Here is a 27,442-nt window from a genome sequence, read left to right as displayed (position 1 = left end):
AATATGGCGGAAATTAGATACACTTGCAGTGTCTGAATTCAACAAAAGTTTTGTGAAATTTCAAGACATTTTAGTTGTTGAGCCGTATTACAGGTAATCAAACACTCTAGGTTCAATTTATTTTTAAGGACATTGCTAAATTGTTTCTAAAATATAAAACGACACGGCATATGTGACATTGCAAATAAATATTTTGTGATTTTGGGGCCTGTAAGTTCTCTTAAAACTTACAAACCTGATATAAAGCACCCAATACTTTCACTTTGAGTAAATTCAATTAATGAAGTAGAATATGGAAAGAGAAAACTTTAGTGTTTATTGCCACTGATTTTCCGTTTCAGTGAAAAGTTGCAACGATTTTGGAGGAATATATTTAAGTGAAGTATGAGTGTGTTGGTCTTAGTCCTACATGTAAGACCTTGACGCTGATATTTATGTTTTGGGCGTCAGGGTCTTAAAGGCTAACTAACAGCGCTGTGTAGTGTATTTTGATGTCGACTAACATCGTAACGAAAGTGAAATTTTCAACGACATCGGAACACGCTATACAAGGCCGTTATTTGGATAGTAAGACAGCACTAAAACAAAACCAACATGCTGTCTTACATTGTAGGACTATGTTAGTCCTATTAACTTAGACACATCACCAGTATTTTTTTTCTGGGGGCCAATGGGTCTTACTGCCTAACTAAAGGTCGACTAACAGTGTAACGAAAGTAAAATTTTCAGGAATATCACACACAACTGACAACCAATAATGATGCTTTTCTACAAAGTTAAGTTATAATGTTTTTATCAGACTTTACTTACCCTGATGTCTTTTCTCTAATAAATTCAAATTCTCACCAAAGAAATGGACCTGTTTTCAAGTTTCATTGGCCTCCATATTAGTTGGCATGAAAGCCAGGAATGCCAAAATCTGGTCAAGTTGAAATATTACTCTTTCACGAAACAAATAAAAAATATATTATGCCTATTGGAACTGTAAGCAGCATTTCATTTCATTAAAGAATCATATCCCCTACATGAACCTACTTAAACATGTTGGCATACCTCGATTACCGACGCATTGTAGCAAATTCAAATGTATGTCAATGGAATATAAAATGCGTCCATTTGCTAGTGTCATATTTTCATTCTGCCAGGATAAAGAAAGCACAGTAAGTATATTACACAAAAATTAGTGGAAGAGGGTCGATATAAGCTGCCAAGTGTGTGAGATATTCCTGAAAATTTGACTACTTATTCCGATGGCAAATGAGATTGGAACAAGGCCATTATTTGGGTAGTAAGACATAGCACTAAAACAAAAACAATATGTGCTGTTTCTTACATTGTAGGACTAGAGTCTGTGTGCAATACACGTATTAAGACAGAATGCATGATGGACGTACCTTACAAAATATGATTATAAGGGTCGCGTTGAATGAGTTAATACAGTTCTTTCAGCTGGCCTTTCCGTCCAGATGGCAAGTATAATTCCCCTTGTGATCCATGTCGTTACATTAAATCCTTTAGAACGCTCACTTTTTAGTATTAAACCCTGTCCAAATAAACACTTGTGTATGCAGCAGCTGTTGAGCCTTGATTTGAATTTTTGAATTGCTGATACATGCATGGAAAGCATAATCACTTCAGGGAAAAGATCATTGGTCACTGCTCACTGACATACACATTGCAAGATAGTAATTTGTGAATACAACACAAACTTACAATAGAGATGGAGTCTCAGTCATCGGTACATTTATCATACCTTTGGTAAATTGTCAAATAGATTTGTGACCAGTGAGCGGAAGGTATCCTATCATGACCCATTTTGATAGAGATGAAACGATTAATCAATATAATATTTTTCCATATTGATACAAAACGATATTTACCTGTTACTGCTTACTTTAATCTTTAGCAGTTGTGAATAATTATTAGTCTTTTGTCGTTTTGTTCTTTAAATTGAGAATTCATCAGGTACAGCCATATGTCAGCAGTAAAGAAAATCTATTGATGAGATCCACTCACCTACAAATTAGCAACCACAAGGTGAATAACTTGTGTGGATTTAAATTAGCCCCAGCCCTGCCAATTCAATGCTGATTATTTTTGTCAACATGTTCAGCCACTGATAACATACATCAGCTTAAAGAACCGGATAAAAAAAAAATTTGCACAGAATTGACAAAGGGGCAGATGCCAAAACTGCATGAGTTATAGTCACCTTGTTAATTTGTATAAGGGGCACTTGTTGTCAGTAATTTTATTTTTTAATCACAGAAATGAGCTTATATGTCGGCAGCAGTTGTTTTGCATCAGTAGTAAGTGCAATGTGAATGATTGGTATTTATTCATCCCAGATTCCATACTTGTTCTAGACAAAAAATTTCTTGCACAATGAATTTACTTTTCTTTTTTGTTTTCAAGATAATACCATCATACCTTGCAAATTTAATGAAGATATTTTTAAAAAATTTGAAAGCATTGACTACAATACAAAGGGTATGGTGACCAAGATGAGTCTTGCACCAGATCAAATGGAGCTGCCTAAAATGACCTATACAGTTGGATAAAACACACTGACTTGTAGTCTGTATGGAAGCAGTTTTTGTTTAGCTTGTCAAGAATGGAAATAGCTTATGAACAAAAATATCTTAGTTTATGAACAAGTCTCTGTCTGTCTATGACCACTCCGGTGGCCTAGTGATTACAGCATCTGCCTCAAAAACGAAAGGTCATGGGTTCGAACCCCGTCTGAGTCATACCAAAGACTTACAAAAATGGTACTAACAACTGCCTTGTGTGGCACTCAGCATTAAGAGGTTAGTGTTAGCACTGGTTGGCACTGTGTCAGGATAATGTGACTGTTTGGGACATTATGTTACATGTCTGCGGCATGATGCCCCAGTGCTAGACATTACTATAAACTGCCACACTGCAAACATCGTAGCGATAAGACTGAAACGTTGTTAAATCTATGTTAAAAATCCTAATCACACACACACACTGTCTGCCTGTAATCTGCATGCTAGAAATACAACCATAGGTCAACACGTATAAGGTCGCACCACCCTACCACTGAGAGACCATCGAAAGATGAAAATACAGTGAAGTTGATATGTGTATCAATGATGTATTGTAAGCTTTGTATCATGTATCATGATGGTACAGACACTATAATGTGGATTTGTCCCATTTTGGTTTATTGTAAGAAATTTCTTGACGTGCAAAGTGATCATGCTGTTTTATATGGAATATTAATTTTTCCTTGTGAATATATTAGAACGTTTAAAATTATCACAAAAACAATTGTGTACTTGGTCTTCTGGAATTTTGTGATCTAACTTTACTTTCTTTGCTGATTGTTTCTTTGCAAGTAATCTTGAAAAAACATACATTGAAAACTAGAAACAATGGTGTTTAAGTGGATCCACGTTAGAAATGCTAGGCACGTGGCATGCAGCATTGAATATCTCTTTGCAGTGCTTGAATAACTAATGGTGTTTGTTTGAATGTTTGTGACATCAGATTCCTTAGCTTTGATCGAAGGACTCTCTTTTAATTTAGTCAAACTGCTTTCACTTTTCCTTCTGATATTAGGATTTTGTTTTTGCAACAGCTTATTTACTCATTGGTCAATCTGTCAGACTAATTTGTAGATGTTACATGAAATGCTTTTCACATAGGATATGAGTTTCTTACACAATGAACTGGTTTTTGTCCAATACCATTTCAAATCCATTTCATAATCTCCAAGAGTGAAGCCAGTGCAACTAGAATACCATCGTTACTTTATGGAAACTGGATGTCACACTGATTTGATATAACAAGTCTATACTTCTCAGCTGTACATTTTTGATAATGTTGGTAATAATAGCCATTTTCAAAGTGATAAATTATGACATCTAAGGATGATGTATCAGTAAGGATAATCAGATTGTTTTCCATTTTTTTATGGATGTTGTTGTTGTTGTTATAGGGTTTAACGCCATTTTTCAGCACAAGATAGGCTATACATGGTGGCCAGTATTAATGGTGGAGGAAGAACCCGGGAAAACCCCAGAAAGAACCACCGACCCACAAGAAGCTACCGGCAAGCTTTCTCACATATCCACATTGGCCGAGCCCGAGACTCGAACCCACGCAGACAGAGGTGAGATGGCAGTGATCTGTGACGGAGAGTGCTTTAGACCACTCTGCCACTTGGGGCCCCTTTATATGGATGAAAGTTAGATACTTTATTGGCAGTTAGAATAAATGTCAGTGTCATGAATTTATAAATCAACAAATATTCATGACTTCTATCTGTTAACCCAGTATGTGTCTACTTGTGATACATTTGACATATTTTGCACTAATATCCGGCCGTGTTAAAGAGGACCTCTTTGGGTACTTTTGAAGATGAACTTTATGATGCAAGTTGATTTTGTCTGTATAAAAAGGTGACTGCTGGTAAGTGAGGGGGTGGTGGCTAATCAGATTGGGGGACAACTGGACTATAATGAAAATGTCTCTGCAGGACAAGAAGCCAGCTGAAACTTTTTCTAGCCCAGCAATATTAAATGCACTGGTTATAAATAGTGCATGAATAGCATGCATTGATGACAGTTATGCCACGTTTACAGAGCGTTGTTTTAACTCTGTAGTTCAGATATATTGTTAACGTACCATATCTTGCTTTTTTCAGATGTTTATATGGATGAAGTGAAAGAAGAAAAAAGAGAACAGAAACATGTTAAATCCAGTTTTGCAAGTCTTAGAAATGGTAACATTGAACATAACTGTTCAAGTCTGGTTCTTCGTTGCCAGGGCACTGAATGCACAGATGGAATGAGCGTGGCTACCACTAAGAATGATGTTGCTTGTGATGAGAATGTCATTCAGCCTGACGTTAGAATGAATGGGGAGTTTTTTAATAACAATGTTTGCTTTGTAGATTTGTCCCTTGTCGAGCAAGACAGTGGAACACTCCGGTCAACTCACAAGAACTGTGGCTCTAAGTCCTGTACAAAGGACGATGTACAGAAAGAAGAAAGCCACAAGATTGATGGAGAGGGCAAGTCTGGCTCAAATATTGAATTAAATGGACATAGAAATGTTATCTGCATTGTCACAGAAGAAGAAGTGCGTTCACAAACTGTGATTTGTACTGAATGTCAGAAACTGCAGGAAAACATGGCTGAAGACAAACAAGGCACTAAGCATAAAAATTCATATGACTTCACCAGTAGTTGCAATGAAATTGGGCTAATCTTAAATAGTCGCCTCGATCCTGTGATAGATTCAATACCTCTAATGAATGGGGATTTTTCAGGTGAAGATTATGATCCAATGATTCAATATTCAGAGACCCTGCATAATCACCCTGTGATACAAAATGGTCTTGACTCAAAGGCGTTGACAAGAGGTCAACATGCAGTTTTGCTGCTGGAGGACAAGGTAGACAGTTTCTCAAATTCAGATTCTGAGAGTGGTGATGGCTCAAGTGAAAGTGCTGATGCATCAGACGTTACTTGTTCAAGGAAGTTGGATAGTATTAGTAATGGTCAGCAAGTGGTCAGACCAAAAACTGGCCCCTGGCATCAGCAGTCATCCCAGAGGAGTTATAAAAGTTTGAGAAATCACCAAAACTTGACTTTGAATGGCCACACATCTCTAACATGGGAGACAGCTTCAGATTCATGTGATGAAAATAAACTTGTCGATCCAATTCGGAATTCATTAGACATACATGATTGTTTTTATGACAGATTAGATAGAAGTGTTCCAGATGCTCGTTTTGTTGGAAGAAGTTTAGAGCGTTCATTTAGACCTTTAGTTGTTCCTCCTGAACAGAGGGCTAGAGATACAGAGTCTTGTCCTTGTTCACTGGACTCTAAGTGTGATTCAGCATTAACAAGTGCTCCTCAGTCATTAGTTTTATCTTTGAACAGAAATTGGCCAAATCATTGTACATGTTCTTTGTGTACATACTCATTTACACGTTGTAATTCTAGTGTTGTATCGGATTCTCATATTATGACTGAAAATACTGATTCATCTTCATTAGCCCCACTTGCCCTTCCAGAAAGAGATATTGATAGTGATAGTGATAACAGCTGTGATATGTGCATGGTTAGTGAAGAAAGTTCACCTTTATTGCTTTCTGTGTCAGAAAATGCCAGTCATCTCTGTTGTGAAGGCACACAGTCTAGTCAGAATGATAATACTGTAGAAGGTAGTGGAGATAATGACCTTCAAAGAAAGGAAGATTTGCAGAATCAGGCAATACAAAGTGATCATCCTGAAGCAATCAGTGAAAATGTTGCTGAAGTACAATATGCATATGAGACAACAAATTCGATATCTTCCAGTCTAGAAAGCATTGAGGATGTTGGGGACTATATTGAAACTGATTTTCCAAGTGCAAATCGCTTTGTCATGTCAGGTGACTCTTCCTCTACGTCATCTGTTGAAGAGGATGAAGGTTGTGGTAGTGATGTTGCACCAGCAAACAATGAGGAGTCAGACAACGAAACTATTGACCCACTGTCAAATCAGATTCCAGAGTCTGACAATGGTTCCCATGGTTTTGCTCATGAGTCTCGTTGTTCAGAGATTGCCATATTTGGACATAGTCCTGTTAATTCATCAGATGTAAGGGGATATAACTCAAGTATGCATGAATCATACAAACAGATTGAGCCAATGAGACCAAATATCATTGAAACAAAGGGTGCTACATCTACTTCTTTTAAGAAAAGAGAATGTGTTCAGTCCAGGCAACAGAGTTGGGTCAGTTCTGGTTCAAATGAGTCTTCACTTGTGTCACCTGGAGATGAGTTAGAACATCATTTGTGTAGTTCATCTGAGGTCCATTCAGCAGGTAGTGCAGGAATTCCATCAGCAAGTAGTTCCAGCAGTGCACAAAGTCAGAATGTCTTCCATTTTGACAGAGAGTTCAGTCCACCTGATCAAGTTTTTCTTGATAATCCAATTGACCATTCATCAGAAAATGTGCCAATAAATTATGAGAATTTGACATTTTTTCATCATTATCATGACGGGCGTATAGGAGAGTTGGAAAATTCACATCATCTTGTCAATAGGACATTAGAGGACAATCTCTTAGGTGAGGCCATGGGAGGTTATGATAAAGATGATCTGAGAGGTATGGAAAGACGAAATAACTTGAGTCTCGGTGGTAGCTCAGTGGACAGTTATGGAAGTCATATGTCGACACCTTCATTGTACCTGTCAAATTTCCAGAATGACAGTAGTAATCAGCAAGAAAAAGTTTTTGAGAAGCTTTCACTTGAGCAGCCCTTCCATCTGGCCTGTAGCTCGGATGAGGAAGAAAACAACAGCCATTCAGAACAGAGGCATGGTGTTGAGGAGTATCTCAGAACAGAAGAGAACTGGGGTTTTGTTCAGTGCATTGATGGGAGTGACGATATTCATGTTGATTTAACTCAGAGATTTGGGCCGTATACCTCTGCTCCACTGTGTGGTGATGCCTCTCCCAGAAAGATTCAGATGCCAGAATGTATACAGGAAAATAGCATGTAAGCATTCCATCATGATTCTGTGTTTAAACATAGCAGTACAGCTCACACAATTTTTGTTTCTTCATGTGTTGTGATGGATTTGGAGAGGACTAAGAAAAGGTCACTGCACTGTCTCTTCTGGTGGAGTTACTCAGAGTGACTCCACACAATATGATTCTTGCAAAGTTGTATCTGCTTATCGCCAATGAGCTGAGGTATACAATGTAGTAAAAGTTATACAGGTCACGTAGGCTTTTGAACTGATTATTTCAGCAATGAATATTATCTAATGGAATTTTATACATGCCTTTAAATGGCAATTATTCACTTTATTTGGCTCCACAGAAGGCATCCATATTTCTTTAGAAGGTCATTATTTACACATCCCGAAAAGTACTTAACAGCAGAATTTGTTGTAAATTATGTTGAATATTTGGACAAGGTGAACTTGAAGGTATGATGCAATATAAACCAGATTGACTGTTGCATGATGTGATATGGTGAAAGCAGTGCACATTGAAAACAAATTTATAGTGCCCTGTTATTTGTTATGATAGACCCATCAGCCTCTTTTTTTGACCTAGTTAAGTACCTGGCTGCCATTGTTTAAGTCCGTAGCAATCAATAATTTTCATCTAGAAGTTTTATGATGACATTTAAGGTGCAGAGCATTCAAACTTCGGGACTGACCAAGCTTTGGTTACACCTTTTTTTAACTATTAAATTAAAATTGAAGTTGAGTAAATCTCCCCACATGACCTTTGTGACTTTTACTAAAGTGTATATAAAACAGGCATGATTTACTAATCCTGACACCAGAAAGCATGTGTTATAGGGCCTCATAGAGCAAGAGATTACAGTGTGTCACCAAGTTATCTTCATCATTGCCCTTATAAATTAGAGGACACCTTTCTTTTTTTTTTAAGAATGTCAATGATGCATGCGCTTTAGTAATACTAAATATTGCATCTAAATTTCAGTATTGTTTTTCACAAGGCTATGTTATCAGAATTATATACAGTTTCTTTATCATCGTTTATTTAATGCAATTTTCTTATTGTTAGATTAAAAGAATAAAAGGTGCAGAAATCTTTATCTGCAAAAGCTGGTGAAACCCATGCATGCTTGTCATAGGAATAACTTGAATGCAGAATGAAAGTATATTTAATAGTATAATAAGAATTATGGTAATGAATCTGTTAATTGTGTGAAAAGGAGGGGGATAGGTAGGTTAAGAACAGTTGCTGAAAACGCTGCTGCCTTAAAGCAAAACATAAATGAATGTTCCTTATTTTAAATTGAACAAAAGATTAGAAAATATATTAAATTAAATTACCTGAATAAAAGAAAAGAAGGGAATAAATTAATAGTGATTCAAATGGTGGTCTAAATGAGCACTGTCACAGCATCACATAAATAGAATATCAAGAAGTAGCTTGTACATTGTCAGCTATATTTCTAGTGAAATTACAGTGTTTCAAATCCTGAAAATTCTTTTCGCTGGAGAGAGAGGCAGTGTAAGCTGCATACAACTGCTGAAGTGAAATGATCACCCTTCATATCACCTTATTGTTGTACCTAGTATCCCAAGGGCAGAGGACAACTTGTCCCCCAGTCTCCCGATTTGGAGGACACACAATAAACATATTTTTGGGACATAGGAAAATTGTAGTATATAGTGTACTGGTAGTGCCACTTTAAGTTTGTTGTCTGCACTGTACAGTGTACTGTCATATTTCTTTGTCAAATACTTTATTTGATCAGACTGCATTAGGTAGATTTCTCTGTTAACTCCAAATCCAACCCTTATGGAAGGATGTAAAATGTCTTTCTGTCTATATGTTACATGGATATATTTACTTTTTATGTCATGCTGTTATGATGTCCTCTATATAAACTTTTGAATCTTATACTTAAATTTCAGATCATCCATCCTTTATTGTCAGTGGTAAAGTAAGTCAGAATGTTGTTTTATATGGCACATTCTTCAACATTTTTATCAATTCCAGTGAATTTATTCATATTCTTGTAAAATCATTCATACTGTTCATTATTGTCTCGTGATTTCAATTAGTAACTTTCAGTTTCACTAGAGAGTTTTGGGCACTATACTTAGTGATTAGAGCATCTGCCTCAGATTTGGTCGCAGATTCAAATCCCTGCTGAATCCTGAAAAGTTACAAAAATGGTACTTGTAGCTGCCTTGCTTGGTTCTCAGCATTATGAGGTTAGTGTTGGATAATGTGACTGGGTGGGGCATCATGCTACATGTCTGCAGCTGGGTGGGACATGATGCTTGGTCTGTAGCATGATACCCCTGTGCTAGATATAACTGTAAGCTGCCTCACTGCAGACATCATAGCAATATGACTGAATTATTTTTAAAGCGTTAAAAATCCAAATCACACACACACATTCTACAACAAAAATCCACACCACCATTTTTTCAAAGACATAGAAAGGTTTTGCTTACAGTTTTTCACTTGCTTATATTTCCATGACCCATTAAATTAATAATAATTATTATTAGTAAAGAAAGTAAAATTCAGTGGGCTATAATTCGCTGGATTTCCCCAATATAAAGACCTTTAGATGCCAAACTCTTAAAACCTTTCAGAGTGCCCTATGTAAGGTTAAGCAACAAAAATATGTTTCCTGAAACAGGCTCAAAACAAGTTGTGTCCATTTCTTTAAAAAAAAAATTGGTTTGTGAATTTGTATGTTCTCACTCAGATCAGTTTGTCAAACTGAAGAACTGTGAAGAATTCTGACTGGTCAAAACTAAGTACCAAACTCCAGGACAACCCAGCTATGAAAATTTCAGGAAATAAAGTCTGCTTAAAAACACGTCAGAAAATAATGGATTTGGCAGGATTTTTGAATCAGGTAAGAGGTTTTTTTTGTACAGTCAGCCTGAAGTAAATTAGATTAAAATTTACTTCTTATTTTGTCCTGAAGGATTGTTCGTGATGAGCCGATATATGAAGAGATAGATGATATGGAACTGGAGATGTATCAGACTACAGACAGGGAAGATCTGGGCATCAGCAAGGACAACCTTGACTCTAAGATGTGTAACAATGTTCCCAACAAAAAGGTACACTTTACCTCTCTTAGGCAGTCATTGGTTGCATTGATAAAGCATGGCTAGGTAAGGAAGGTGGTAGTTGACAAGAGATTAACTCTCTGGGTCATTAGGGAGCTTACAACAGATAATTGTATCAGGTTCTGCTGTTTCACTGATCCAGGTTGATTGTGTGCTTGTGCCATTTCAGCATTATTATTTGGGGCTTGCAGCACCTGTTTTTATTATATGGGGTACTCCTGGCACAGCATGGAATAATCTCCTGAACTTATGACATTTTTATGTCAGTCGCTATTTTATTTAAAAGACCCAGCACTTCTAAGTGTATATTGGTTCATCTGAAAGATTGTAAAATTTTATATCCTACTGACTTGACATAATGCATTTTTACAGGTCCTGGTCACCTTAATGTTTCTTTTTTGTTTGACATTACAAAAATGTATTGGAACAAATATCTTTGCGACCAAAACTTGTATATCCTTCTACACTGGTGCAGCACCACTCTAGTGGTTAGAGGGTCCACCTCAGATGTGGGAGGTCATTGGTTTGATCCACAGTCAAGTCATACCAAAGACTTACAGAAATGGTACTAACAGCTGCCTCACATGGTGCTCAGCATTAAGAGGTTAGTGTTAGGACTGGTTGGCCTGGTAGCAGGATAATGTGAATGGGTGGAACATCATACTAATAATTGATTGCTAATCTATACTGATAACTAATTTTGAGTCTGAAATTGTAAAATATGTCTATTCTGATCAGAAAAATCATTCAGAAACAAAATGTGAACCATGTTTTTGTATGGAATGGCTACAGAACAAGGTGTCAATAGAATATGTACTTACTGCATCATAAATCAAAAGGCCAAAAGGCAGATAACTCTGAACAGTTTCTTTCTCAAGAATCCAATGGTATGTATATATTGGTGTTTATTATTGTCTGACATAATAAAAAAATAAGCATTTTTATTCCTTCAAAAATATCCATGTGTGGAAATTTTCCCAAAAATTCTTTGCTTTCAGGGCACTTTTATGCTGTTGAGTTCAATAGTCATGTTTTCAGTGATGACAGACATTCATGTTGAAGGTTATAAATAGTACAAAATATAATTGAATGAATGACTAGTTAATGATTTTGAATAATCATCAACCAAACAATCGGATCTGAATGACTATTCTGCTACATTGAAACCTTTAATTCCAGGAAACTCTAGAAGCAATAATGTTGAAATACCGTCTATACTTGCTTATAGTCCAAATGCAGACTGCACAGACCCAGATCTGCCATTGCATTATGTGTTGGCAGATCTAGGTCTGTGCAATTGGTTAGGAGTAATCAGTGGAACAAACTTCATTGACCCTGGTCTGCAGGTGCACAATGCTACGGCAGATCAGGATCTATGTTGCTTGTAGTCTGACTCAACTTCTAAGCAAGTATATATAGTATTACTTGATTTTTTTTTTAAATTCATTTTTAAAATAAAAGAAGGTAAATATTGTTGAAAATAAATATTGATACAAATTCACAAGGCCAAAAACTGTTTATGTATGTCATTGATAATGAAGTTATCAAGCTGACATTTTGCCCTTGATTTTCCATACAGATGTTTAGGAGTTTCAACTTCAGTTTACTACCTGGCCCAGAGTTCTGGACATGGGCCCCTAATTTTTCAAGCTAATAGGCCATGTGGCCTGATGGTACGAAAAACAATTGGAAGCACTCCTGTTCTGAGCACCAAAACTGATTATCAACATGTGCCTCACATGTAACAAGATTGCCTGTTTGAACTAACTGACTAATACTTTGTGGTAATCTCAGATTCCTCCATCGTAAGGACCACACAGTTTTCCAACCTGTGACTTTGTAAGCATTCATGTACAGTCATATATATATATATATATATATATGGTAAAGAGTATTTATAACATTTCACAGAGGACTGGGATTTTTATTATTTTATAACAGACATATTGTATCCAAATTTATAGTTTATTTTTCAGATTGTTTATGTACATGACCATGATTATTTGATGTCATTAGACATACATGTGGTAAATATTTTATACATCTATGATTACTGTCAGAAAAATTTATTTGAACTTGTGTAATTGTAATTTAATTTTCAGGCAACAAAAGCATCTTCCATTTCATGCTTATGTTTAAATGAACCAGGAACCTCCAATTCTAAATTACTAATTATGAATGCTTTTGTTATCTAAATGACCGCCATTGTTTAGCTGACTTTGGCACATCAGGTGATAAGAAAAGTTTCAACAGAGCTGATTTTCTCTTATGGACCACACCCATTAACTATTGAAGCCAACTAAATTGTGTAACAGATGAATGTTATTACAATGCCCTTAGAATATATATTAATTCGGAATATATGGTAAAAAGGAATTTGATGAAATTGAACTCAAATGTTCTAAGAGAGGAATTTTAAAAAAAAATAATTAGTCAAATCACTGATCAATAAATATTACAATTAAAAATATTGAATTTCAAGCAAAGTTGTTAAGATATTAGTGTAAGATGTGAACAGTCTTTGTTTAACTTACTAAATATAATAATAGCTGAGTCAGTCACTATGGATAACCTGTGTACCATTGCAATACTGTGTGTGCAGGACATACAACCTATTGTAATAATAATTCCTCTTTTTTGTCAGCCTCAAGGAAAGTTTGGGAAGGGAAGACGGAGACCTCAGCAGTCTGACATAGAAAAAGTGATGATCTGGAATGAATACGAGGCCTATGTTTTACAAGTCAAACAGATTGGAACCTCAGCTTGTGGACCCACAGCCGTTCTCAATATACTGGTGCGTTTCAGTAGCATACTGTAACTAACAAGGTTTACACTAGTTCTTAATAAATGAACTAGAATTGCTTTTTTGGTCCAAATGTCACCTTTTCATTCCATGTAAGTGTTGTTTGTTTCACCCACTGATTTAGAGATGATGCCAGAAAAAGGTCATAAGGTCAGGTGAGCATTATTGTATGGTCCTTCATTATGTGTAGTCTGTTCACGATTGTAACCAAATTTGTCAAGGCATCTTGGCGTGAAACTGTTTCAAATATATTCATGTAAATGACCCTTTATAAAACCATCTTCTTTCTTTGCATTGGTTTTTTTAAATCAGTATGACTTGATAAAATGGGATTAATCTGAGTAGGTAGCACTGACCATTTTTTTATTCCAAAAGATACAGTGTTGAAATGTCTAAAGGAGTAGCCATTGTGCAATCTGCATATTGCCCTTGCGACAGTACTGAAACAACTCTTCTAAAAGTAGTTAATGACATTCTCTCTGCATTGGATAGCGGAAAGATTACAGCCTCACCCTCCTTGATTTGTCTGCAGCATTTGACACAATAGACCATGATGTATTACTTCACCGTCTCCAGCATGTATTTGGCATTCATGAAAAAGCCTTACTGTGGTTCAAGTTCTACTTGGTCAACAGGACACAGATTGTATCTGCAAATGGAATACACTCCAGCCCAGTTGATCTATGTTGTGGTGTTCCACAAGGGTCTGTTCTTGGACCTGTTCTCTTCATTCTGTACACTCAGTTGCTCTCAAGTGTCGTAGATCATCATCCAGTGTCTCACCAATTGTATGTTGATGATACCCAAATATACAAATCTAGCCACCCAGCTGAAGTTGATGCTACCATCCAAGGTGTAGAGAGATGCATTTCTGATGTGAAATTATGGATGACATGTAACAAGTGCACATGAATGATGGTAAAACTGAGGCCGTTCTGATCACAACACAAAGACTTTCTCATTCACATCCTTTACCTCAAACAATAAATATCAGCAACACCAACATTAAATTCATACAATCAGTATGAAACCTAGGTGTTACTCTGGACAGTACTCTCACATTGCACCAACATGTCATGAACATATGCAAGGCTGCATATCTTGAGCTGAGATGCATCAGCTCCATTCGCAAATATCTTTCAGTTGATGCCACTAAAACACTTGTGTTCATTAGTACTTTTAAGACTGGACTATTGTAACTCAATTCTGTCTGGTTCATCTCAATATCTGCTTCAGAAACTTCAAAAAGTTCAAAACACAGCTGCTCGGATTATACTTAGAGTACCACGATCAGAGCACACCTCCCCGCTGCTCTGTACCCTACACTGGCTATCCATTCAATCCAGAAATTTGTTCTCTGTGCTACGTTTCACTGTCGGAATCTAGTCCAACATACCTATCCGACCTCACCCATGTGTACACACCAGCAAGATACTTACGCTCCTCTTTTGACAATCGTATACTCATTATTCCCACTATGAAAACAAAGTCATTTGGACAGCGTTCTTTTGCATACCAGGGCTCAGCAACATGGAATGAATTGCCCACTGAACTTGGACACAAAGACACAGCGATCACATTCAAGAGAGCTCTCAAAACTCACTTATTTCGACTGCAAGAACAAACTTAAAGACCTAATAATGTTTCCTACCTTAAATATTCTCAGCATGTTTTATAATGTTTTCTAATTTCATTTTGTTTGTTTTTGTAATCATATCATTACATGTTTTTTTATCTTATATGTGTACCCTAATGTTGTAAAACGCTTAGAGCTTCTAAAGATTAGGCGCTATACAAAGTCCTCATTATTATTATTATTATTATTATTATTATTATTGTTATTATTATTATTGTCTGTAAGGGGAATGTAAGGAATTCCAAATAAGGCAACTTTTGTATTACTTGATTTAAGTCATTGGGATAAACAAGTTCTGGAATATGCCTTTTAAGAAGCTGCATACTGACAAATCAAATCTACGTAGCAAATAAATCAGTTTTAATATTTTGTAAAGCTTTTGTAAGATGTTGCCATCACAAGATATTTAATGCACTGCTTTAATTGTTTTGGGGTTGTTTTTATTACCAGTATCACAACAGACTTTTCAGTCTCATTTATAAACCTGTTGATAATTTTACAGCTGCTAATTTCACAAAAAATTTTATAGCCACTTTTAATGCATCAACATTAATATAAGGAAATTTTCAAATCTGGTTGGCAAAAAATTCAGGGTCAGATTTCACCTTAATTGTATTTTTTAGTCACTTGTAGCAGACTTGAGTACATGTGTGCTTTTTGTTTGGTTTACATAGAATAAAAGCATATGTTAATAAACCAAGTCAAGACAGCTGCAGATATTTTGTTACATTGGTAAATATGTCCTTCTTTTCAGGAAAGGTATAGAAAACTGTGTAAATAGGGTTGATTATTGATAATTTAGTCGAAGAATCATTTGGAAACAACTATATAGTTTTTGCTTGTAGGAAATAAAAAAGTTTTAAAATTTGCACTTGATCAGTTTAATTACAAATATATTGCAGGCCTCGGTTTGTATCTTATATGATTGCTCACTTATATAGTTCTTATTATGTTTTACAGAAGGCATTTGATTTTCAAGTGGACAAAGATGAGGTTTGTCAAGCCGTTGTTACCAGTACCAGAATGGAAGCAGCGCCAATTCCATATTACATCTTCTCTCGGTCATTTGCAGGTAGGTTACATGTACATTAGGTATTTACATATCTATTAACAGTGAGTAATGAAACTTAAGACAAAATTACAAAAAGGTTTAGTGCTTGTTGCTTGGTGTCATTGATGTCGGTGGTTTCAGAATTATCTGGAAATCTGGTTTGATTTGCACCTGCATGAGCAAAAAGTCCATGAGTCAGGCATATGCAAGTAGTAATGTTTCTGTCACCACTACCATATATACTTGCCTGAAATTCAAGTCCAACTTCAAACTGCACAGACCCAGATCTGCTGTTGTATGCAGATTGTTTGGAGTAATCAGCAGAACAAATAACATAAACCTTGATCTGCTGACACATTATGTTATGGCAGATCAGGGTTTGTAATTGGACTGGACCAGTAAGCAGGCATATATGGTATTTTACAATACTACTGTGATCATTATCAAACTAAACTGTCTCTACTGTTGTGTCCCTGGCCAGGTTCCAAAGCCAAGGTTAAATTCATCCATTTTATTCCACTGACCTTTGTTGTAGTCAGTTGCTATTTATATAATTTCTGACAAATGTGTTTCAATTGAAATATGCTAATACTGAGGACACATCTGACAAATATGTATTGGTTGAAACATACTAATACTGAAGACATGTCTGACAAATACACATTGAGACAAATATGTATTGGTTAAGACATAATAATACTGAGGACACATCTGACAAATATGTATTGGTTGAAACATACTAATACTGAAGACATGTCTGACAAATACACATTGAGACAAATATGTATTGGTTAAGACATAATAATACTGAGGACACAGCTGACAAATATGTATTGAGACAGTTATGTATTGAGACAAATATGTATTGATTGAAACAATAATACTGAGGACAAATCTGACACGTGTATTGATTCAACCATGCTAATACTGAGGACACAGCTGACAGATATGTATCAATTGAAACATACCAATGCCGAGGGCACATGCATCAATTGAAACACTGATTATGAGGATGAATATGACAAATATGTATTGGGTGAAACTTACTAGAAGAAGTCACATTTGACAAATGTGTATTGGTTAAAATATTCATGCTGCAGACACATGTTACAAATATGTTTTGGTTGAAACATGCTAATACTAAAGACACATCTGGCAAAAACCTCTTGATTGAAACATACTAGTACTGAGACACGTCTAACATTGGTGAGCATGCTATTCTGTATTAGTTCTCAGTATTGCTATGAATTGGAAATTTATTTACTTGGTAAGGAAGATCTCAGATCTTTTTAAGGTCACAGAAGTAAATTTTCTGCCAATATTGTTGCATGGAATTCAGGGATGATACACGATGATGGCAATACAAAGTGGAGTGGTTACCTGTCAGAAATTAATAGAATCCTTCATATGTGTTAGTAAGATAGTAGGGTCAGACTTAGGCATAGCCAGATGTTTGACACAAAATTTGGATCCACAGATGGAACTTTTATATCTTTCATTGATGCATGATGAAGGAATATTTTTCTCACTTTTCTTTATCAATGCTATATTGTGAATATTGATCTAATTTTAAAACTTCCTCACCTTATTAGAACATGAACTATCGGGCCTACTTTGAAATACTAAGTGTAAGCTTATGTCACGCCATAATTGCATGAGATTGATAGGTTGTTTATTTTCTCAGAAATTGCAACTATATATTCTTTATGTCATCAATTGCTGATAGATGAAACACATCATTGATGAAATGTGACCTGGTACCCACCATTTGTAATGCTAGTTGCATGACTTAAACAAATCCCGCAACCTACATGCTCATGACATCAGAGGTACAAAGGTCCAGTAGCAAAATGATATCAGCAGTAAACACCTTTCCAGTGTTGTACAAAACAGTTTTTAAAAAATACTAAATAAGTCACGTAATGTTTGTAAAAAGAACTAAAGCTTACTTAATTCTCATCATGTTTATTCCAAGAACAATGACCAGGAACCTGGAGTAAACCAGATTCATGAAGTTGAGAGTTCATCAATGCAGTAGTCACATGATGCCAACAAAAACATTAATGACAAGTGCTCTATGTTTCATGAATCTGGATTTCTCCAGGCAGTGGTGAATTCTAGCTTTTCAGTAGCCAAAAGGCTATAAACCCATTCTGCAACATAAATGTCAAAATATTTGGTCAGAGGAAACAGACTACATAATCCTATGCCACTATTGTCACTGTCAGTCAGCAACATAATACAGACACAATTATTAACACCTTTGGTTTAGAGTTCACTTATAAAATAAATAGTTAGGTTTATACATGCACCACATAAAATGCCTAATTTTAGTGGATTGTTTCGAGTGAATGCCTTCAACTACAGCATGGCTTATAGATCACATAACTTATGGTCAGCTATAAGTAGAAAGTGGGAAAATCCAAACCAACCTGGTCCCTTGGCAGGCAAACACTTGGTTGTTAATTTGCTTGGGGAAAAAATAAATAAAATGTTTCGATTAACATCTGTGAACCAGAAATATGGGGGCTTTAGTTTTTATTGCTCTGGGCCCCCGCAGTTAGTCACACACAGTAGCACCAGACTGAGAGTTAGCTTATCTCTTTGATGCCTTTGGGCATTGTTAAGACAGCACTTACACATTCTGTAGGCTTTCACTGATCTACAGCAGTATTCCAATACCGTGTTTCAGTAATTTGAGAAGTGTGAGAACTCCAGCCCTAAGCTGTCTATTTTAACAGACTAGGAAAGCAGTGTGAGAACTCCAGCCCTAACTATAAGCTGTCTATTTTAACAGACTAGGAAAGCAGTGTGAGAACTCCAGCCCTAACTATAAGCTGTCTGTTTTAACAGACTAGGAAAGAAGTGTGAGAACTCCAGCCCTAACTATAAGCTGTCTGTTTTAACAGACTAGGAAAGAAGTGTGAGAACTCCAGCCCTAACTATAAGCTGTCTATTTTAACAGACTAGGAAAGCAGAATTATACAGCATGTATATACCACTATGCCACCTGAATCCATCAAAGAGATAAACCCACTTTTCTTCTTATGCTGTGTTGTTGTGGTTAGTCACTGATCAAAGTTGGTGGTGATATGAGACAACTATTGCATGAAAAGAATAGATCAGCTTCTGACAGACTTTGATGTTTAGATAGTTGTCTTTCAAGACCTAAAACACATTTTACAGTTTGTCAGTACACAAATAAAGACAGTCTCACTTTTTAGCTGGTAGAAGGACAAATTTTGCTGCTAAAAACTAGCATTTAGCAATGTAAAAGAATCTCTGCAGCTGTCTTGACTTGGTTTATTAACAATGGTGTTAAAACATCATCTGCCTGTTTAAAAAAGGAAGCACATGAAAGTAGTTTTCACTTGGATATAGTAATTGGTGCTGCAAACTCTGTAGTTTTAAGTTACTACTTAAGTTTGTGCCAGTGTGCACTCATTTTATGGCAATCAGCAAGGTTTTCTGGTTTCTGCCTTCATAGTTCTGTCTGCCTCTACCTTCTAAATCACTTATGGCCTCCCACCTTCCTGTATCCATTAATTTCTTATTCAAGATAGATCAGCTGTTATTCAGGCAACTACTGTAATCTTGTCAAGTTGTGTACTTGATCCATTCTGTTGAAAGTCCCTGTAATATGAAAAGTCTCATTAGGCCTTTTTTAACTACCATCAGTTTTAAATGTGCTATATGACATACTTGCTGACATTTCATTCTAAAGTCCCACCTGTGGACAGAGCCTGTATGGGTAAGGGACTGTCAGTCTATCTCTATGCATATGAAAGCCGTTCCTCCACAAGCTACAACTGCTTTGAAACGTTGTAGTGATAGGATCCTTGTTGGACTTGGTTTCCATGGCTATATTTCTGGAATCTGACCATACCTTCACAGTTTGGGACAGTTTCATGTTTGGCTTATTTGTTAACAGCAGCTTAACATTTACTTCCATTGTCATGAATTTGTCCATTGCTGTTCAGCTTGTGAAAGGAGATGCTTTTCTTTCCTCTTCTGTAATCCTGAAAACGATCACAAAGTCATTTTAGTTCACACATTGGCCCTGTGATTCCAAGCCCTGGTCACATTTCCTATGAGAATTCATCAAAGCTGGAGAAAACTAAGGCTTACCAAATGTGGGCCTTCCTTTCTTACTTTCTCCCAATGAGAACCCAGTTTTCAAATGGTTTCTGACAATAACATGTGAGACAAGGGCCAGAGATGTCCAGGCTTCTCTCCCTGTCAGTCCTCAACAGAAATGATGCCATATACTCTCCAACACTTTCCACACAATGAAAAGGACATTGCCCTGCCAACTAATAGGTATTACAAGCAGTTTCAGAGGTCAGCCAGGTCATATTTGTTGTCTTCCCAATTTCGCAAAGGGTCCCTTTGCTTTCAGTGCTGCAAGAGATGTGTTAAAATGGTTCAGGAGTATGTTGCCACATTCAGTCAAGACCAGTTAGATACACATTCATATTTCTTGGAATTCACAACATTGGTGTAAAGGGACACTGCTTTCCAGTTCATAGCACTCCATTTCTGTCAGAATATTTCTTCCTGGGGCTTCAAGACAATCATTTTTAGAATCATATTGCATTTATAAATCTCCTTCACATATATGATGTCAAACTACATGGTTGAAGTTCTACAAAAGCACTAGATCGGTCATCGTTGTACTAAAACAGGAAATCACTCTTTCACTGCTGCTTTGCCTTTGATTCCTTGTCAGGGTCTAATCTGACTTCATCATCCTCCTGTCCCAGCTTTTTATTCAGTAGTGAACAGGAAAGGGTCATTTGGTTCATTCCATATGAGTCTCTTAGTAATGAAAGTCATCATGAATACCTCACTCTTGACATGAGACATTGTCTTGAAAGATTGTATACATTTTATTCATCATTTGAGTTGTCATCTGTATTAATAGGGGCCAATAGGAGCCAGGTCCCTAAACCTCAGGATTTTGGTTTGGGATTTCTCAGGTGGCATCGTCATCAACAAATCCACTCTAAGTCCACCACATCACAATTAAGCTAAGTGTCCTAGTGGATTTGTCGTTTGCCTGGAATCAGGTCACCCCTCAGTCCTCAGCAGAATCCGTATAAAATGGATTTTACTTCTGGTGGATTTGTTACAAAAGGACATATGCCTGTCCTTTCTTCTGTACCGACCCTAGAATTGATGAGTCCTCATTGCTCCCATCGGGTGGGAAAAATGGATTATCAGCTTTCTGAATCAAATTGCAGGAATTCATAGAAAGATTCTGCTCTCTTCTTGCTTGCTTAAACAATCCCAAATGGACATTGTTCCCTTCCAAACCCTGAATGGATGGTCCTGCATGCATGGCTCCTCAAAATAAATGGACAGGATTGCTTGCTGAAGAAGGCCTACAACTTTGAAGTTTATTAGGCAAGTGTAGAGTGTCTCCCAATGGCTTGAGTAACACAAAGAACATCACCCCCTTTAAAGTCTCAGTACCACAAATAGCAAACTTCCTCATTTGGCTTTTCAAAAAAAAGGAAACTTGAGGATTACCTATTCATGAGATTTGACACACTTTAACATCACAAAAAGAAGTACATCAGCAAAAATAAGGTCCTTTCCAAACCTTACTTACTTTGTTTCCTCCAGAGTAAAAGGTCTGTACCTCTATTCACATGCCAAATGGAAGCAAGCATGGAATTTGGGTGAACGAAGCACCATTTGAACACTGTCCATATCTTCAATAACTCACCTCACTCCTCAGATCTAATGTCTAGTCACCATGGCTACAGCAGATACAATAAGTGAGCTGTATTCAAGATGATTCAGTTTCTCTTATGATGGACCCTTTTTTGTTGCCTAGAACAAGGTCCACCTCAGAACCAACCAATCCTACTTAATAAAACTACTTTTTTCTTGGGACTCCTCACCTCAAGGGCATCTACAAGACCTTGTCATGGCTCATAAATGGTACCTGAAGCACATGACACCACTCAGATGAATGAGACCTTGATTATTCATAAATAAGGTTGGGAGAGACAGCATTTCTACTCAAGCACAGTCATACCAGATATATTGGGTTGTCTCCTTAGCTAGGAACTAACCTTAATTAAGATGATTTTCTTATTTTCTTACATATTTCAGTTCATGAAGTTACAGCAGTTGCCACAGATATTGCATTTGAGTTTACTTGCTTCCCTACCTTCATAATCATGGTTCACAAGGTCATTAAGGATCATTGAAAGTCATTGAGAAATGAACACCTCATTTCAAAGGCCTTTAAAGTCATTGATTTTTCACCTAGGTCATTGAAAACCATTGAATTTGAGAGATTTTGCTTAAAAATAAAATACAGTGGAAATTTTTACTTTCGTGTAATTTATTTCACTTGTACAAGAATTGTAAATAGTTTGATATTTTTTCTTCTTCTGCTAGTCATTCAGTTATTGTCAGAATCCACAGGATGTAATCAGATGATATGCATTGCATCCCTTTCACATGATGTAATTAATGCATGTGCACTCCTTCACGTCACATGTTTCCACCAAGCAAGGATGTCCATTAGCAGCAGAGACTTTTGACGAGTGATCATCGCAAAATGCATGGAGAGTGCACACTCAGCAATAATTGACTGTAAGAGAAAGACTTCTTAAAGCAGCTGAGAAACGATGTAACCTCGAAACACGTATCACTTTGCATAGTGTGCAAGAAACACCAATATTTCAGGAATGGGCATAACAGCTTGATGTCGCTACGCAAAAGGAAAGAAGCACTTGGAACAAATGATGAAGACAAGTCTGCTGTTTCAGTGTCAGCAATCAAAGGGTCAGTGCAATAACATATTTATTGTTTTTCATTGCTGTTATCTGCATCAAAAGCTAGTTTCAACTTTATCATTAGTTTCTGCAAAATTGGCTACTGACAGTGGATGTGGGGTGTGGCTTTAGTGACAGGTTTCATGCAAAGTAGCAGTGTGTTGAAGGCTGAAATATTATGGATGTCAGAAGCCTTTTCCAGGCATCAAAAATCTGGCAAATGAAGCATATGAGAAAGGAACAATTACCCTAATGTCTCAGTTCAATGGACTCAGATGGAAAGGGGAAAAAAAGAAGCTCAATTGAAAGCGCTAGAGTTGCAGCTGAATGGGGAAGTACAGCAGCTAACAAGCAAGATTTAATATTCTGGTTCAGTTACAATGATTTTGTTATCATTTAGTTTTCATATTTCATTACAGTTATTTATATCTGTTTTAGTTTTGTTGTTTTTTCTTGTATTTAAATTAGTAACTAGAAGTAGAACACTTGATCCTGATTGTAGTTCTTGAAAAATGAAAACTGATCATTAAAAGTAACAGAAAAATCATTGAATTTCAGTTTCCCTGATAAGTATGAGCCCTAAATGTGACTTTCTTCTTTTAGAAACCTGTCTTTGCAAGAGTTTAGTTCATGGAAGTGGGTTCTGTAAAAGCAGTGCCAACAGGCTACCCTCCCATGTCACATCATAGTAGTTTTGTATAATGCAATTCACTCTACTTTCACTAGATAAGCCAACTGCAAACCCTAACTCATATTTTCTTCATAACAAAGCTGCTTTATTTACATCAGGAGACTGGAACCTGAACCGGCTTCAAAATAAGAGATGTAACTCCCTTCTCTTATTCCCCTATGATCAAGTAATATATTTGAAAAAGAAACCCAGTTTTTGAGGGTAAAATGTTTCTGTAATAATACTTGACCAGTTATAATATAGGCACACACTCCCAAGCCCATCCTGCTTATCCCAGTAGAGCATGCACTTTAGCTGTAGTAGTAACTGATGATAATAGAGTTTTGGGCACCAACCCTGTATCCAAGGGGATGTTACTCTAGTATGACCTTCATTTTATGCACACCAACAACCATTTTGCACCATTGTTACTAAACCATGCCAAGATGGTTGTAATGTCTTACTGAGCTTGGGCGGGCTGGAGTTGTGAGGTACTCAACATGCTAACATATATGTCTAGGGTAAATATTATTTAAGAAATATTAATTTACCTTTAAAAAAATTGATTTCTCACAAGGAAATAGTGTTAAAGAAATAAAGACAGCATATCACCAGTTTGATTATAGCTTTAGATGCACTAATTTTTCCCAAAAAGTTTATAAATCATTAGAAAGAACATTACATTTTTCTAGGTTACAACGAAAAATTTGTTACTGTTGAGATGCCAGGAAAATTGATCTTTCCATTACTAGAAACACAAGAAACATTGCAAACATTTATGTCATCTACAGTTTCACTGGGTGCACTCATTTGGGATAGATGTATCAAAATGCATTTCTCACATAGGCAATCTCAACAACACAAATATAGGAATGAGAGAAAAATGCTTTTTCCATGTTCCTTATTTGGACCACCTAGAAGACATCAATAACCGACACAGTCTTAAGTTATTAAAAGTATGTTAATTGAGTAGATAGAACTTGCATGATTGAGATAAAATCAAGTTGTGTTGAAATAAAATGAGCTTGTGTAACATTATAGCATCATACATATCAAAATGGTACATCATATAGTGTTCCCATCATGTCTGTGCATATGTCTCTCCATCCAACACACTGTAAGTTTTGCATAGATCGTTTCAGACACTAATGGCGCATCATCTTTCCATAAAGATATTTCTAGTTCTAAAATATCAAATCATTTTGCTAGGTACTACATCAGAGACTCTGCTTGAGGGAATAGAGAAGTTGACACGGGGTGCTATTAAAGGTCGCTTCTTTCACTTCTATCCTCCACGAGAAGTTCAGCTTTTAAAATGGCTTGGATACTGGATTAAAAAAGGTAATGATACAGTGACAGTGATCCCTGTAGAATGTGCAGAAGGCATGGCAGTCATCCACCCTCATCAAGAAAATGGAGGGCACCTTAGGATGCTTTTAACATTTTTAAGTGTGGTCTTGTTTTTATCTCAGTGTAGCATTCAGTTTATATAAAAGTATGAACATTTAATGATAATAAAAAATACTGATAACAGTTTTTTTCCTGTAATGGTAATAGTCTGTTGTCTGTCATCCTACGTCAGTCCATCCCTTAACTCCATTTTTATTATTGCTACTCCAAGAAACCTTGCACACACATTTATCCTATGGTCTAGTTGTTCCAAGATGAAAATGGTTCTGCTCTCACATCCAGTATGTAAATATTGTTATCACTACTCTTGAATGGATGGTCATATCAACATGGAGTTTAAACTAAAAGAAATCTTCTGGTGTCTAATTAAATGGTGTTAATCTGATGTCCAATTATGGACACCATAACAGTTATTTTGACTACTTTTTTAATGCTACTCATCCTGAATGGATGGTCATATCATGAAAAGACTTATTATGTCTAGTTAGTCCTAAATTAAAATGGTCCTGTTATGGAGTCCAATATGGCCACCACAGTAGTCATCTTGAAAATCTTATTTCTACTCATCCTACATGGATGGTTGTATCAAAAATGGGGTTTCCACTGAAATACTTCTTATAATGTCTACTTGGCCATAAATAAAAATGGTGCAGATCTGAAATGCAATACCGCCACCACAGGAGCCATCTTGAAAATCTATTTTTCACAATTCCTCTTGAACAGAAAGTTATATTGACATGGGGTTTTCACTAGAAGAGTTTTTATAATGTTTTCTTGATCTTACATTAAAATGGTGCTGATATCAAACTCTTGTTTTAGCTACTTCTTTTTAATTGGAAAGTCATTTTGACAAGGGATTTTTGTTAGAAGAGTTCTTATAAGGTTCGCTTGGTCCAAAATGGCATGACTCACTCTAAATAGGCAACAGTGATGACTATCTTGAAAATATTGTTATCTCTACATATTCAATTGATATTGATGTCTACCGTAATGACTAAGTCTTGGTACATGAAGAAGAAAAAAATGGGGAAAAAAAATAAATTTCCTGATGTTTCAAGATTTATGTGCATTTAAAACTTATAGCATTTTCAATGTCCCAGCACTTATAGACATACAAAAATGTTGAGGCAAAATTTGCAAGATCACCATGTTGCACACAGCAGTGACCAGCTCTTGTTCATTTACTATGTCAGGAAATGGTTATAAACTACTATGATTGTATTTATGTTATTATTTTGCATGTGCATATTTTCTGATTTTTCCAACATTAAATACAATAAAAGTAAATAAAAACTTAATTTATTCATGGGGGCCTAGAGTTTACCGGGTGACCAGCACACTAATATAGTGTACAGACCAGTACTTACACAGTGCAAATTGTATATCCTTGTTTATTCCCAAAAGTACTAGATGCAGATTTTTGCTTTTTTCATTGTTTACCAAATCTCATTGTTCAGTTCACATTAAAAAGAGATGTCAAGTGCTATTTTATTAATTTTGACCCATGCACTCGAGAGTTACAATTTTTCAGAGATATAAGCGATCCAACAACATGATGTAAATCATATGAAATGACACACATCTTTAATTATGCAAGTTGCATAACCAGGATACAGTATATTCACTTAGCTGATCATTATTGATGCATTTTTATTATGTGTTTTGGCTTACCATCAAACAGATTCGTAACTTTCAACACAGTGTTCATTTAATCTTTGATTTTGGACAGCTGGTTGTCTTGGCTTTCCTTTTTTTTAATAATTTACTTTATAAATTATTCAAAGTAAAATTAAACATAGTACTGGTGCATTGATACAATATTCTAATGCATTAAACAAAGAATAATAAACTGAAGAAAAAAGAGATATGTTACTGTTGTAAATTCTTACAGCAACCCACTAATGCTTAGCTCTTGTTATCAATCAAATTGTGCCCATTTAAAGTGAATAAAAATATTAAGGAAACGGTTGGAAATTAAATATTTGTATTGACTATTCAAACAAATTATATCGATTTATAACATTCCCATGTAATAATTCATGATGATAGCCCCTTAACAACCACAGCCACTTTTTAAAAATGTAATGATTGAGAAAATACAATGATCGATAGTACAAAAAATGTTGGTGTCTCAAGACTTAAAGTACATAAAAAATTTCTGTCCCAACATTTACAGGACATAAAAAAATTACTTTTGAAAATAATAAAGGGTGTCCCAAGATTTACAGTCATTACAGTATATCAAAACTAAGTTTTCACCATTGAACTTTTTATTATGCTTCTTGGGTTGGATTTCATTTGTAATAAAATAACCTTTGTATTTTATATCCTGTAGTTAAGTTCAAACAATGCATTTTTGGCTCACTGCCAGTTGTGTTTATTCACCATCCGGGTTTCTATTTGTTTGCCATCTGTAATCATAACTGGGACAAATGGGCATTGATGTTTGCTGGGTAAA

The 27,442-nt window shown here is 36.0% G+C and overlaps 1 protein-coding gene across 1 annotated transcript in view; it reads left to right on the top strand.

The window, feature by feature from the left end:
- Nucleotides 1-27,442, top strand: part of LOC149780778 (uncharacterized) — a 42,405-nt gene continuing 14,963 nt past the window's right edge. Inside the window, exons 1-6 of the mRNA XM_089937855.1 lie at nt 1-93; nt 4,676-7,532; nt 10,473-10,611; nt 13,265-13,414; nt 16,020-16,131; nt 24,784-24,915. Of these exons, the coding sequence (XP_089793981.1) occupies nt 4,684-7,532; nt 10,473-10,611; nt 13,265-13,414; nt 16,020-16,131; nt 24,784-24,915 (3,382 nt within the window). The 5' untranslated portion in view covers nt 1-93; nt 4,676-4,683. The remainder of the gene's footprint in view (nt 94-4,675; nt 7,533-10,472; nt 10,612-13,264; nt 13,415-16,019; nt 16,132-24,783; nt 24,916-27,442) is intronic.

Source organism: Sinohyriopsis cumingii, chromosome 16 (assembly GCF_028554795.1).
Source record: "Sinohyriopsis cumingii isolate HCF-2022 chromosome 16, ASM2855479v2, whole genome shotgun sequence".
Classification (NCBI taxonomy): Eukaryota; Metazoa; Mollusca; class Bivalvia; order Unionida; family Unionidae; genus Sinohyriopsis; species Sinohyriopsis cumingii.
The sequence above is the reverse complement of the archived record's forward strand: the minus strand, read 5'-3'. Positions and strand labels throughout refer to the sequence as shown.